This window comes from Blennius ocellaris (genome assembly GCF_963422515.1).
Source record: "Blennius ocellaris genome assembly, chromosome: 3".
Taxonomy (NCBI): Eukaryota; Metazoa; Chordata; class Actinopteri; order Blenniiformes; family Blenniidae; genus Blennius; species Blennius ocellaris.
The window spans coordinates 16,531,708-16,544,954 of NC_137652.1; the positions used below are offsets into that span (position 1 = coordinate 16,531,708).

At 42.9% G+C, this 13,247-nt stretch overlaps 2 protein-coding genes across 5 annotated transcripts; one reads left to right on the top strand and one right to left on the bottom strand.

The window, feature by feature from the left end:
- The first annotated feature begins 413 nt into the window (after positions 1 to 413).
- Positions 414 to 7,612, top strand: LOC308149369 (mitochondrial glycine transporter B-like). 4 transcript variants are annotated; one of them, XM_080521082.1, is made up of 8 exons: positions 414 to 543; positions 1,892 to 1,991; positions 3,927 to 4,051; positions 5,238 to 5,322; positions 5,739 to 5,918; positions 6,574 to 6,742; positions 6,850 to 7,013; positions 7,478 to 7,612. In XM_080521082.1, the coding sequence occupies exons 2-8, from the start codon at positions 1,980 to 1,982 to the stop codon at positions 7,598 to 7,600; spliced, it is 858 nt and encodes a 285-aa protein (XP_080377208.1). In that variant the 5' UTR covers positions 414 to 543; positions 1,892 to 1,979; the 3' UTR covers positions 7,601 to 7,612. The 4 variants fall into 4 exon arrangements, with proteins under 4 accessions (XP_080377208.1, XP_080377206.1, XP_080377207.1 ...); XM_080521080.1 differs by having other exon boundaries at positions 416 to 821; XM_080521081.1 differs by lacking the exon at positions 414 to 543 and having other exon boundaries at positions 1,160 to 1,991.
- Positions 7,613 to 10,630: 3,018 nt separating this feature from the next.
- LOC308144453 (dromaiocalcin-1-like) lies at positions 10,631 to 11,023 on the bottom strand (the record flags this gene model as incomplete). Its single annotated transcript, XM_080515572.1, has 1 exon — positions 10,631 to 11,023. The coding sequence occupies one exon, from the start codon at positions 11,021 to 11,023 to the stop codon at positions 10,631 to 10,633; it is 393 nt and encodes a 130-aa protein (XP_080371698.1).
- Between the last annotated feature and the right edge of the window lie 2,224 nt (positions 11,024 to 13,247).

Consider the following 13,247-nt stretch of genomic DNA (forward strand, 5'->3'; position numbering starts at 1 on the left):
TATCTTTACATTTAATTTTTTTTTTGTCTTTTTTTAAGACCTTTATGCTCCTTGAGGTTCTATTTTGTAATTTTACGTTTTCTGTAGTCTGTTTCCTTTGCATCTTTCTGGTTTCATCTTGGGTCACTCTGAATCACTTAGACTTTAGGAATGTATAAGTTTATTTGCGTGTTCTGTTTTAATATAAGGGAAAAAAATCCAATTGCAATATAGTGTCGAAATTGTATCTCAAAAATACCTGAACGTTCTGAACACAAATTGTCTTGGGAGTTTGTTCATTTATAGCATTGTATTGTTTATAAACTAGTCTGTGCGGGGTAACACCGCCATCGTGAGGCCAATTAACAGAACTGCACGGGGGTTATAAATATGGGTTCGCGCGTGCACGTGCTCGCTCCCCTGCCCCGGAGGTGAACTGGGCTACTGCTAACAGAAGCTATCGGCTAACTGTCACACGGATAACACCGGCAAACCTCGACAGCTTCGTCCGGGGGACGTTTTACTGCCCGTGTGAAACATCTCTCCGAAGAACACGCTGCCCCGGTCTGAATTCTGACCAGGATATGAACTCGATCACAGCTTGAAATTTCAAATGAGCGGCGACGTGAAGTTTTATAACTTATCTAAGTGCGCTGGCTAACAGCATTTGCTAACGAGCCTCTGTAGAGGGTTCTGGGGTGTTTGTTTTTTTGTTTTACTAACTACTGCCTGTTTCAAGTTTAAACGGTCTTCTACCGTGAGGGTGGTGATAAATATGAGCTGTGGTGAACCAGTAGAGGTGAGGGTCACCTCCAGCAGCCCCTGACAGACTTCAGCATCAGGTAAAGAGAACTTGCACTGCTGCGTTAGCCCGTTAGCTTGGAGTTAAGCTGTCGCAACTGACAAGTTCCTCTTTAGTTCCAGAGACGCCTGTGTCAAACAGTCTCTTAAACATTGCGCTTTGACTCAGGACGGACGAACGTCTTCGTTAGATTCTCCTTTAATGCTGACGTAACTTCACTCTGACAGCTAGCTTGGTAAATTAGCATACTTGAAGTCAGCTTGTGGTTCGACAGTTGAGGGGCGCGCGCTCCAAAGATTCACGGTCCTTAAATACAATTAAGATTAAAACTCCCATGTGATTCTTTAAAATCTGAATTTATTCAGGATATTAGCAATATGTGATCAAGAATGTCTTGTTTTCTGGTTTTATTTAGTTTTTGTTCAGATTCATCCTAATTTATTAAAACAGGTTCGAGTAAACTGAAATTTACATTTATTTTTTATTTTACCACTTTTTCACAAATACAATGGTTGCATCAACAATCAGAAACCCATCTGACGGATAAATTGATCCAGATGTGAGGATAATGGTTTTTAACCCGGACCTGAGGAGTTTTTCATCTTTAAAATCTAAAATCTAAATGTTAACAGAGCAGTGGTTTGTATAGTTTGGGTGTGCTTCAGCCTCCGGAGGGTTGAACCAGTGCTAAATATTTCGTGTAATATGTGGAAAAGTATTATTTTTTAAAATAAATAGGTTGCAAAACAAACTATTGAATTAAAACACACATAGCCAGAGCGGAATGGATTTCCACTTCAACATAAACAGTTAGGAATATTAAATGGGGCTGTTATTTTATTCTATATATTAAAGGTTGCTTACCAGCACAAGATGAAATACATAAGATCGCTTTCTTTTGTGCTTCTGATTTTGGTCTCTAACATGAGTAAATTAAAAGTTCTGTTGTCAGAAGGGCATAAAAAACCTACAGCAGGAAAAGCATGCGGTATGAAAGCTGAACAGAAAATCCACCTTTCTGCATCATGCTGCTTTCAGACACTTTCTTGATCAGAGATAGGACTCCTGATTGGTCGTCTGTGATTTTTTTTTTCTCCCATTTTGTTTCAGTTCACTTGGCTGAACTTAACCGGCTCTAAAACTGCAGCAGAAGCAGGGGGAGAAACTGGACTCATCCGGCTCTGCATCCGGCTCGAAGATGGAGTTAGCGGTGAGTCCAGATGATATTTGGTCATCAGACAGATTGTCACTGCGTTACAACAGGGTTAAACTATATAATACCATAGAGTCATAAATTAAAACTGAAGTGATCCACTGACATGACTTCCTTCAGTCCAGACTGTTGCGCGCTGTCTTGGGATTAAACCTTAAGGAAATTAACTGAGACATACTTCTTTCATTTGTAAACTGCTCCAAACTCTGCTCCACAACATCACAGTGATCATTAGCAATGATAATCCACGCCTCCACGCCTTTTATGTATCTATTGTTGCAAGATTTTCACCCGACTTCAGAATATATATCATCAAATTACGGAGGGAAAGAAACTAACATTTACATTTAAAGATGCCCAATAATCTCAAATGCATATTTTTGGACGGGGAGAGTAAAATTGAGGAAGAGCATGCAAACTCCACACAGAGATCCCTCTTCTTTTTTCTGTGGTTTGAGGAAGAATTAGAGGTGAAGAACTCGAGTGTATGCATGAAGGCAGATATCTTTAGGCCGGATGTTAAAACAAACAAATAATGGTGTATCCTTTCAACTTTGAGTGATTTCTACTGTAAGTCGAGTAATCATATTTTACCATAAATACAACCTCTGTGTTTGAATCCAGATGTTAGAAACGTCATTGGTAACCACGAAACAATAAACATGGGGCTCAATTATGTGTCATTTTCGCCTCGAGAATACCACACGACTGTCTGTCGAATAAATCGTGCAAATCGCCTCGATTAGACACACATTTTCTATGACCCACATGTAGCCACATAAGTGTGTACACACACACACGCACACACACACGCACCACCTCATGACTCATGCCATTTGACAAAGATGCAATTCAATGGCGAGCGTTCAGAGGAGCGCAGAGCCGAGTACAGATGTGTGAGCGTGTCTCTGAAAGATAAAGATAGAAGCTCATGGAGAAACGCAGGCTGGATTAAGCTTCTGCTTTGGCTGTGAAACCGGGTGGGGGTGGAGGGAGGACCAGAAGAAAGCCATTGTAGCCTGGCGAGCGAGCGAGAGAGAGAGAGGGAAAGAGGGAAAGAGGGGAGGAAGGGTAGGTTTGTGAGAGAGATGGAGGTTTATTTCGTAATATGCCATTTGTAGAGGCAGCAGCGTCACAGAGAGCGGGAGGTGAAAGGGGGCAGAATGCAGGAAAAGCGGGACTCTCAGAGCCGAACCCCGGGTAGCCTGGGGAAGGTAGGAGCAAGAGCACCTTCACTTTGTGTGTAATAGTGTGTCTGTGTGTGTGTTACAGTGGCACGTGTGTCTGGGTACTTCATCATATTGTTGAATGTTTACAACATGCTGTTCATGTGTGTTTTGTTTTTTTGTTGCTTTTGTTTTCATTTATTGCTGAGAGTGATTCCATGTCATTTCTGTAAACGTGTTGGCGTCTGTCTGTGTGCCTGGTGGACCAGGAGGCATGTAGGCACAGATAATGTTCAGCCTCAGTTTAATTCTATCCAACAGCTCCATTCAGTGTGTGTGTGGTGTGACCTGTCTCCGTGTATCTCCATCATCTCCATCGTCTTCTGCTTGGGGCTGCAGGCTTTTTCCAAAACCACAATGTCACAGAAGCACACTTGGGTCCGGCTTATTTGATCTATCTTAGGTATTGACGTGTTTGTGTTTGTGTTGTTGTGCCGATATTCAGCAAGAGGCGAGCAGAAGAAGGAAGTTGAGTGCCACATTGTTCACGTCGGGTCTTTTTGGTTTCACTCTGACTCATCCTCACGCTTTGCTCTTCTTTTGCGCTTTGTCCTCTTCTCTTGTCTACAATTTGTAAACACTTTCCCCTGTCTCCGTCCACCATTTTATTCCTCCCGGTGCTTCGCCCCTCGTTCGTTCGTTCGCTTCCTTCCCTCCCGTGCCATCCCTCCTCACGTCTCTCTCTCTCTCGCTCTCTCTCTCTCAGGCTCACCCGGCTCTCAAAGCCTTCATGTGCGGCTCTCTCAGTGGCACCTGCTCCACGCTGCTCTTCCAGCCTCTGGACCTGGTGAAGACACGGCTGCAGACCCTGCAGAACACCGCCAAGCCAGGGTACACACACACACACACCAGATGTTCACATCAACAAGCAGACCAACAATCCTCCCCAACACCGACCACCAAAATATCTTTTAACAGAGTGAACGTACTTATGTGCAAAAGACCAACCAAAACAACGTGTGAGCAGACAGGTGAGCAGATGACTTTAAAGAAGCTCGAATATAAATCAAATTCTCAGAAAGGACATTTGTATATGTTTAGTCTCACTTGGACAGTGGACAATAATGGGATTGTGAATCATTTAGGAATTCACTGTAATTACAACGTTTGGTTTGCAAAAATGGGACTAATTGTTGTACGTTAACTCTTAATATCTGTTGAAATGATTTAAAACTGTAGAAGAAAAGTGAAAAATTGGAGTAAGGATGTATTGTTTCAATTCTGTGGCTCCTTTTTGAATATTTATATTGCTTTTATTTATATATATCCAAAAAATAGTATTGTACTGTAACTGTGATTAAGTCCCCTTATCTTTTGTTCTGATGGTAAAATGCCACCGAAGAGTTGCATTGTGTTGCTCACTTGTTTCGGACTGAGCCAGAGTGACCCACAGCCTCGGGCGAAAACCACACGCTAATGTTCAGATTTATCTTGTTAGTACTGCTTCCTGTTAAATAAAATAAAAAAAAAAATTTAAAAAAAACAACTCGGTGTTTAGTGTAAGGACATTTGACTTTAACGTGACAAGTGTTCATGTCTGCGTGTCACAGAAACGATTCAAACATTTCTCGTTAACAGCATGCCTCTGGTGTGATCTTTCTTTAGCTGCCCTTTTTTTTTTCTTTTTCCCTTTTCTCTGTCTTTAACACACACACACACACACACACACACACACACACACACACACACACACACACACACACACACGGGGCATAGCAGGGCAGAATTTGCCGGCAGTGCCCGCCTCGGTCTGTTGTTATGACCCACATAGGACAATTAGTCACAGCAGCACCATCTCATCATGGTGTCAGGCTGCCGGGTTGTAATTACCGCCGCCGAAAGCAGGGACAAGGAAACGCGGAGGTCTAAAAGCGGAGCTCTCCGGATGCACGGCGCGTAATCTCTGTGGGTTATTCACGACTGTCACTCGGCACGGTAACAAACGCCCTCTGGCCTTTTCTAGGTTGATAAAAGTCTTAACGTGTCGCCGTAACGAGACTCTGCTCTCTTGTTGCAGCGCGCCGAAGGTGGGCATGTTCACCGTGCTGGTCAACGTGATCAGGACAGAGAATTTCTTCAGCCTCTGGAAAGGAGTTTCCCCTGTAAGTGGCTGACCTCGTCACCTCGTCGTCCCTGCAGGCGTCACACTCGCCATTTGCTTGTTTTTCGCGTCAGCAGTTGTCACGTTGGCAGCATTTGTCCACCCGCAGCACAGCTTCTCCCGACGCTCTCTTGTCTTCCAGCTCACGTTAACGTCCCCCCCCCCCCCATGTCATTGGTCCAGTTCCGAGTTTTATCCAGCACACAGAATTTAAAAAAGAAAAGAAACACGTGCGCAGCGAGAATAGAATAGAACTTTATTTATATAGCACCTTTCACAAATCATGCAACTCCTAAGTCCAGATTCAAACCCACAACAGTCAGTCAGGTTAAAAATGTACGTTTATGCTGCTGCTCGGTCTAAATGCTGCGGCGTCACGTTGACGTTTTATCTCTGTTCTTTTCTCCCTCCGCCCAGTCGTTTGTGCGTTGTATCCCCGGGGTGGGGATCTACTTCAGCACCTTCTACTCCCTGAAGCAGCACTTCTTCCTGGACCGAGACCCCAACGCGGGCGAGGCCGTCCTGCTCGGAGCCGGCGCCAGGGCCGTGGCCGGAGTCTGCATGCTCCCGTTCACCGTCATCAAAACGCGCTTTGAGGTGAACGTCCATTTCTTAAGACCCACGGCAGATCGAGGTCGCAGTGTCTGTCTGCGATTAAGAGAAATGTATAACCTGGTGTGTGTGTTTTCATTCAGTCAGGGTTCGGGAATGTTATTCACACACACACACACACACACACACACACACACACACACACACACACACACACACACACACACACACACACACACACACACACACACACACACACACACACACACACACACACACACACACACACACACACACACACACACAGTCCAAAACCACTAGAACAATCAATCTGACCAAAGTCCAGCTTCCAGAGTTGCTAAAAAAAAAAAATTCCAATAACTAATTGTTTATATTCATTTTTTTTACATCATGTGTTTTGAGTCACTTTGAGTAGTAGCGTTTCCTCCTGCAGGTTTTATGGGTACAACAACAACAACATCTATTTAAATGTGAGTTTAAAATGTTTAGATCATCAAAACTGTATTTTATGAAGCACCCACGTTCTATAAATCTAAATTTGTTCTGACTTTTAAATGAAGGTGTGCTTTCTCCTCAACACCTTCTTCTAAGCAGAATGAGTGTCAACAGAGTATTTAAAAAGATAACCTATCACTCCATTCAGTATAAAACTAGTGTCCCGCGGGTGTGGTTTTCGCAGAGCGGACGCTACAACTACGCGAGCGTGGCCGGAGCCCTGAGGAGTGTGTATGAGACGGAGGGGGTCCGGGCTCTGTTCTCCGGGTTGACGGCCACACTGCTCCGAGACGCCCCGTTCTCCGGCATCTACGTCATGTTCTACAGTCAGGCCAAGAGAGCGCTGCCTCCCGGTGAGAGACCTTTCATACGTTTGTACCTTCATGTGTCTGATTTATTTATTCATTTTCCAACATCTCACACCTGATCCCCTCCCCCCCCCGATTGGTGTTCCCTCTAGAGGTGAGCGCCACGGCCTACGTGCCCATTCTGAACTTCGGCTGCGGCATGGTGGCGGGCATCATGGCGTCGGTGGCCACGCAGCCCGCAGACGTGGTCAAGACGCACATTCAAGTCAGACCGTCGCACTGCGGCACCACGGAGGCCATCCGCCACATCTACATGGTGAGCGCCCTTATTTAAGTTCACCAGCCATAACGTTATGACCAATATCGCGTGGCTCCAGCTCTTTTTTCTGCGCAAATCTGTGAAGGTGTCCTGTGATAACTGCTACCACGATGTTAGGAGCAGGTTCTTTAATTCCTGGAAGTCGTGAGGCGAGGGAGTCCATGAGCTTGAATAAATACGTCCAGATTTGCACCCCCAAGGCCAATAACGATACTCGGTCTGCTCATGTCGGACTCCAGCATCGCACCGATGTGGTGACCCAGGAAGAAAACGGCAGTAACTGAAGAATGTTCTTGATTCCTTCTTGTAGCATGAGCTCTTTAAATCATTTTTGCCTGGTAGATGCGGCATAACATGGAGTGATACAACGGTACAGCGTTGATGCAGAAATGCTCCCACGCTGATCTGTCCTTCTCCGTCCTCATCCGTCCTCATCTGTCCTGCTCTGTCCTCCTCCTCAGGTGTACGGAATAGGCGGCTTCTTCCGCGGAGCGGTGCCAAGATCTCTGCGCCGCACCCTGATGGCTGCTATGGCTTGGACTGTCTATGAACAGCTGATGGCTCGAATGGGCCTCAAATCATGAAGCGTAACCACGTGGATCCAGGGGGGGGGGGGGATGGAAAAGATTCAGAGATAATAATATATTTTTTCACCGAAAGCCTCATGGACGAAGGGAACGGAGCCGCGGAGCCTTTATAGACGACGAGCCACCCGGACGCTGATCTGAGAAAACCGCTGGATGATGAAGGGCATTGGGGGGCGGGGGGGGGGGGTGCTTCGTGGGTGTTTGCCGTTATTTAAATGTTTCGTGAAAATGTGACCGTTTTGTGTCTTTAGTAAGTTTTGAGGTTGTGACGTTCCACCTGACTCTCGCCTCTGTCGGTCTCAGACTTGTAGTGACGCTCCCCTGCTGTGAAATGAACCGTTTCCTCTCCCCGGCCTGAAAGAATGAGCTCGGTAGTCAAGCAGCCGTCAGCGAACAGACGTGCTTCGCTTCTGCCGAGAAACTGAAAACACTGCGAGGAGCTCCGACTTCTGCCTCGCGTTGGCAACCTACATGTGATTGAGCAATGTTTGATCCTTGCTGGTTGATGATAAACTGATTTTTTTTTTTTTTTTGAAGGCTGAGACAATCAGACTAATTCACACAGGTGTATAATGGGAAGAAAAACTAGGGTACACCTCCGTTGCTAATACTTCTTGAAGCTATGCTTCTGCTTTTTTTTTTTTTTAATTTAAACTTGGTTGGCACTAACCACATCTGTAGTGAAAGCTAATTCAGGATTTTGTGAAAGTTTTCGTTGTTTTTTTTAATTCAAAGTCGTTCAGGTTCAAGATTGTCAGGGTGTCCTGTGGAGTTCCTGACTGCGAGTCGTTGATGTGGGTCATAGATTTTATGAACGGGACATGATTTCCAGTTTTCTGCACATCAGCAGAGTAGAAAGATGAAGGCAAACATATAAAATATTGTGGAAGGTGCCAAACACTGGACATAAACCGAGAACGCTCCGAAGTGACCCTTCCTCACTTCAGATTAGCATTTTCACACAGAGGTTTGGTTTTTCTTTTTTTTTATTCTGTTAATTAGTTGACATCGTTCCAGCATTTCAGCTCTTCTTGCAGGTGAAGCATTGCTTAATCATTGTGTGGATGTGTTGAATGAGTTTACACTGTCCAGGTCAGTGTTGATCTGCTGCCTCCTGCTGCTTCTGCCCGACTTTGTAAATATTTGTTTGAGCGCACAAAACCTGGGGGGAAGAAAATGGCCAAATTATCCTGTTACTCGTAGAGGGTATCTGTTTTTTTTATAAATATTATTTATTTGTCAATATAAGAAAATGTTTGTGTGATTGTTTCTTTAAAAAAAACAAAATGCCAACTGGACGATTAGTGAATGGAGTGACAAGAGCACTGATTTTGTACCTGACAGGAGGACGAGGCGTTCACTGTCTCCCCAGAATAATGGGAGAAATTAGGTGGTGTACGAGTGTTTAAAAAAAAAAAAAAACTCCAACCCCTACAGGTGCCATCAAACTCGCAGTCATTGTCATTTCTGTTTTCATTGCTGCTGTAAATATCTCAGTCTGTGCATGTTTGCTCAGACAGATGCTTGGTTTTTAACGTCATTAAAGCCCCCCCCCCCCCCCCCCCAAAAAAAAACCAACACATTTTGACTTTTTGTTGTTAAGGGTAAAATGTTGCACAGTTTGCTTTTTTTGGTCTCGAGTTGTTCCGTTGGAATAAAATACAAAAAGTTCATGAAGTGTGAGGCAGACCTGTGGTGAAAATGTCACCTATGCTCAAATTGGATGTGTACATTTCTCCACTGAAAATAAAACAATAAAATACTTCTAATCATTTGAAAAATGAAGTCAAACTTGATTTTTTAAATAAATTTTTTTTTATTTAATTTAAATGGCTTGGTTACATTTTAGTTTCCAAAATATATTTTGATAGCTGTGGTGTTTTTTGTCACTTTACAGTAAATAGGTTAAAACAGAGGTGTTTAACCTGCAGCTCTGGAGCCACATGTGGCTCTTTAGCACTTTTGTAGAGGTTTGCTGAAGCTTTCACAAATGTATACTTAAATAAACATTTTTATCATATTTTTAATTTTATTTTGACACCAGTCATTTTTGAAGTGACTTATCTCTTGGAGAAACAAGGCTTTTTAAATAAAAAGCACAATAATTAAAATGGGGAGAATTTTCTTTTTTTTAATATGCTTAGTTTCAAAATGTTCAAATGCCCCTAACCTCCCGAGGCCATAACTCCTCCCTGTTTGCTGTTTTGTAGTTATTCCCTTTCCTTTATGTGCTTGTATTGGTGACTGTTAAACCTTGTAGAGCTTAATAGTTCTTTTTTTATTAATTCATTTCAGACATGTGACACTTGTGCACTCACATATGTACAACGATGTACGTTTATCCATACTCGATACACAAATGGACATACCTAAATAATTATAGTAAAAATAATTAAATTCGTATTTTACGAGAATATATTTAGAGAAAATAGAACATCTATGTTTGAAAATACCCACACATACTTGTATACACATATATGAGTCATATGTCTAATTAACATGCCTGAAAAGGGCAGGAAGGCGTAAAACTTACCTAATTCTGCCCCTTCAATATTCAATTGTCCTATCTATAGTTATCTATCTGTAGTTATCAAGTGAATAACTTATTTGATTTGTATCTGTTTATAGATTCAACTTTCTTTGTATTCTGTGTGCATAAAGGAATTTCCGTCTGGGCTAAATAAAGTATTCTATTCTATCAAAATTGCCTGAAAAATGCTGAAAAGGAAGAACAAAAGCACTTAAAATTGAGTACAAAACTGCTGAAAATGTAATTAAATGTTAAAATTCCTAAATTGTGAAACTTCATAAACGTGACATAACTTGTAGTTTGTGTACACGTTTGAAAACTACTCGATATGAATCTGTGTCAGCCTCGTTTTCAAGGTTAAGCGTGAAATCGGCTGCAGGTAACTTTGATTTGGAGGAAAATCACACAAAAAAACCCTGCTTATTCGAGTCATAAACGTTGCAGACCATGCATTACAAACAAACACCGAAAAGCTATATCACAACTTGAACGGGGATCTAATCGCAGATGAAGAAGAGTTCCTCCGCACAGTCTCTGTTTTCCCACAGTCCTGCTGCGCTCAGAGCTCCGCAGACTTTGTGCGCCGGACAGAGTCGCTCCTTCTCGTTCCCGTCCCAGGCCTCAAACTGCAGCGCGCTGCCGTCCACCCAGAGCCAGCGATCCCCCAGGAAGCGCATCCCGATCCACACCGGCTCCTGGATCCCGCTCCACTCCACGGCGTCCACGGCCACCTGCTGCTCAGCCTTCGAGGAGAAGCTCTGGAGCGAGGCCAGTCTCTCCGCGCAGTCACGCAGCGCGCTCTCCCAGGACAGCCTGCGCGTTGCCGCCCAGTCAAAGCGCACGCAGAAAAAAGGATAGAGATTCAATGGGTTGGAGTCGCGCAGTCCCATCCAGCCACAATCCCAGCAAGCAGAACCCGCACTGTGAGCCATCCTGGTGGGTTCGTATTGATCCCACGTGATTTTCCCCGCCGGTTCCCCTCCCGACCACCGCCATCCGGACTCGTTGACGTAGAGACCGATCCAGAATCGGCCCGATACTACACGACTTGCTGCAGCCCTCAGTGGTTCTTTACCCCACTCTAAAGATACGGGGGACAGATCAGTGTAATTACTTCTGCAAAACCGCTGCGCATCGCGCCACGTTTTTTTCTCTTCCACATAAAAACGATTTTTGAATTTGATCGTGGATGCGGTTAAAACGAAGAGCGCCACAAAGATCACAATCCTCATGGTGCTGCTGCTTCTGACAGGGAGACGTGGAGAAGTTCCGCTACAGAGCCTGTTCCTCTGTCTCTGTCCTTTTAGCCACCTGGAAACAAACGTCTATTGATGTAAATACATGCAAAGTAGTGAGTCTTTTATTTAATTCTCGGCAGCGACATTGCAGCTCAATCAACCTTTTATTCTGACGTGAGAGTTAACGCAAACATCTGACACTGTTTATCCTTTAATTCGTAGTTTTAATTTCCCATAGTGGCTGAAATGCCTGTGTTTGTTTGTTTTTTCAGTGGTTTATTTAGATAATTTTTTTTATGTGTGAAGATTATAATTCGTTGGCTAGTTAATTAATAAATACACCAAAAAGACATGTATTTCTTTCTTTATTTTTTTTTTAACTAAGCCGTGTGATGTGATTCAGCCAATCACTGCAGCGCATGCATTAACCTTAGAACGTGCAACTTCCTGTTATTAGGAGCGCATTTTCCCCTGGTAACTTACTAATAGTAATGAAACATGGAAGGCTTTTTGTAAAATAAATAAATAAAATAAAAATAAGGGAAAACAATCGCTGATGCCCTTGCTCTGAAGAACAACAACAACCAATGTGTCGTTTTATTCTGACATCTCGTGGTGAGTGATGATTATTGCCTAGTTGGTGTTTTAGACTCTGAATTTTACGTTAACGTCTGGGAGCAGAGTCAAACTCTCGATTTTCAAAATAATGGACAATTTGAAATGATATTGTTTTCACGTTTGTAACCACCAGCCCCAGGGAGCTAATAAATGTAGTAGTACGCTGGGGCGGGGCCTGGATTCAATTAGTAACACCTTGTTTTACCCAAATATAATTTTTTCTCCGAAATGGAAAAAAAGCTAATTAATGGAAAAAGAAAAGTAAACTAAACAATATGGATTTAATTTAGTTGACTCCAATAAAAGCAGGAGAATCATATAAAATCATCGGCACCCATGAAGGAAACACGGTTTGTTCCACGCAAATCAAATATCCTCCCAGGCATCGTGGTAACCTAGATTTAGTGATTGTTTGGCCAGTGATGAACTGGCAAACTGTTCAAGGTGTGATCGAGAAGATGTGTCAAAGCTCAGTAGACATCACCAACTGCTTGTTTTTAGTTCCTATGAGGAATGAATATTTTCAACAAAACATAATGTTATTCAGCTCTCTGTGTGTCATTACCTGTGTTCGACAAATCTCAGCAAATAAGAACTCCAATGTAAAACCACATTTAGATGAAGCAGGATGGGTCACAGGGTGGATTAAATCCCGTTAGGCTTCACCACCAACAGTAAAATAAATCAGGATACTTGTTTTATTATATTTGCAAGCCTGATTCCCTGAAGCGAGAAGCAGCTTATTAAACAACTTTGCAAGGGAAATGTATTTCCCTATCACCTTGAGAGGAAAAATGTTCTGTTTGACTGGACCAGAAACCTTTTCACAGTTTATCTGACTACAGTGAAACATTTTGTGGGAGAATTGAATCCTTTTTTTTTGCATGAAAAGCAGCCACTTCTGAAGTGGGAGTTATGGATGAGGTGTGATGACCTTGTGGAAAGTTAAGTTTCCGAGAACATATGAAACAAGGAGTAGAATTCACTTGAATCTATATTTAAAAAAACCAAACCACAGCAATGTTTCCTTTCTATACTATAAATAACATGCAGACTGTGTTTAAGGCATTTTGTCAGCAATAAGTATTAACATTTGATGAAAAAATGAAAATAAAAGTATCATTTCAGAACCCACTTGTGTCTTCATCCTGCCGTGATCACGCTGATTGATGAGTGATTCATTGATTACTTTATCTTGTGAACTTCTAACTTGTATGTTCAGTCAAACCAATGAACTTTTATATGGGTTAATGTATAT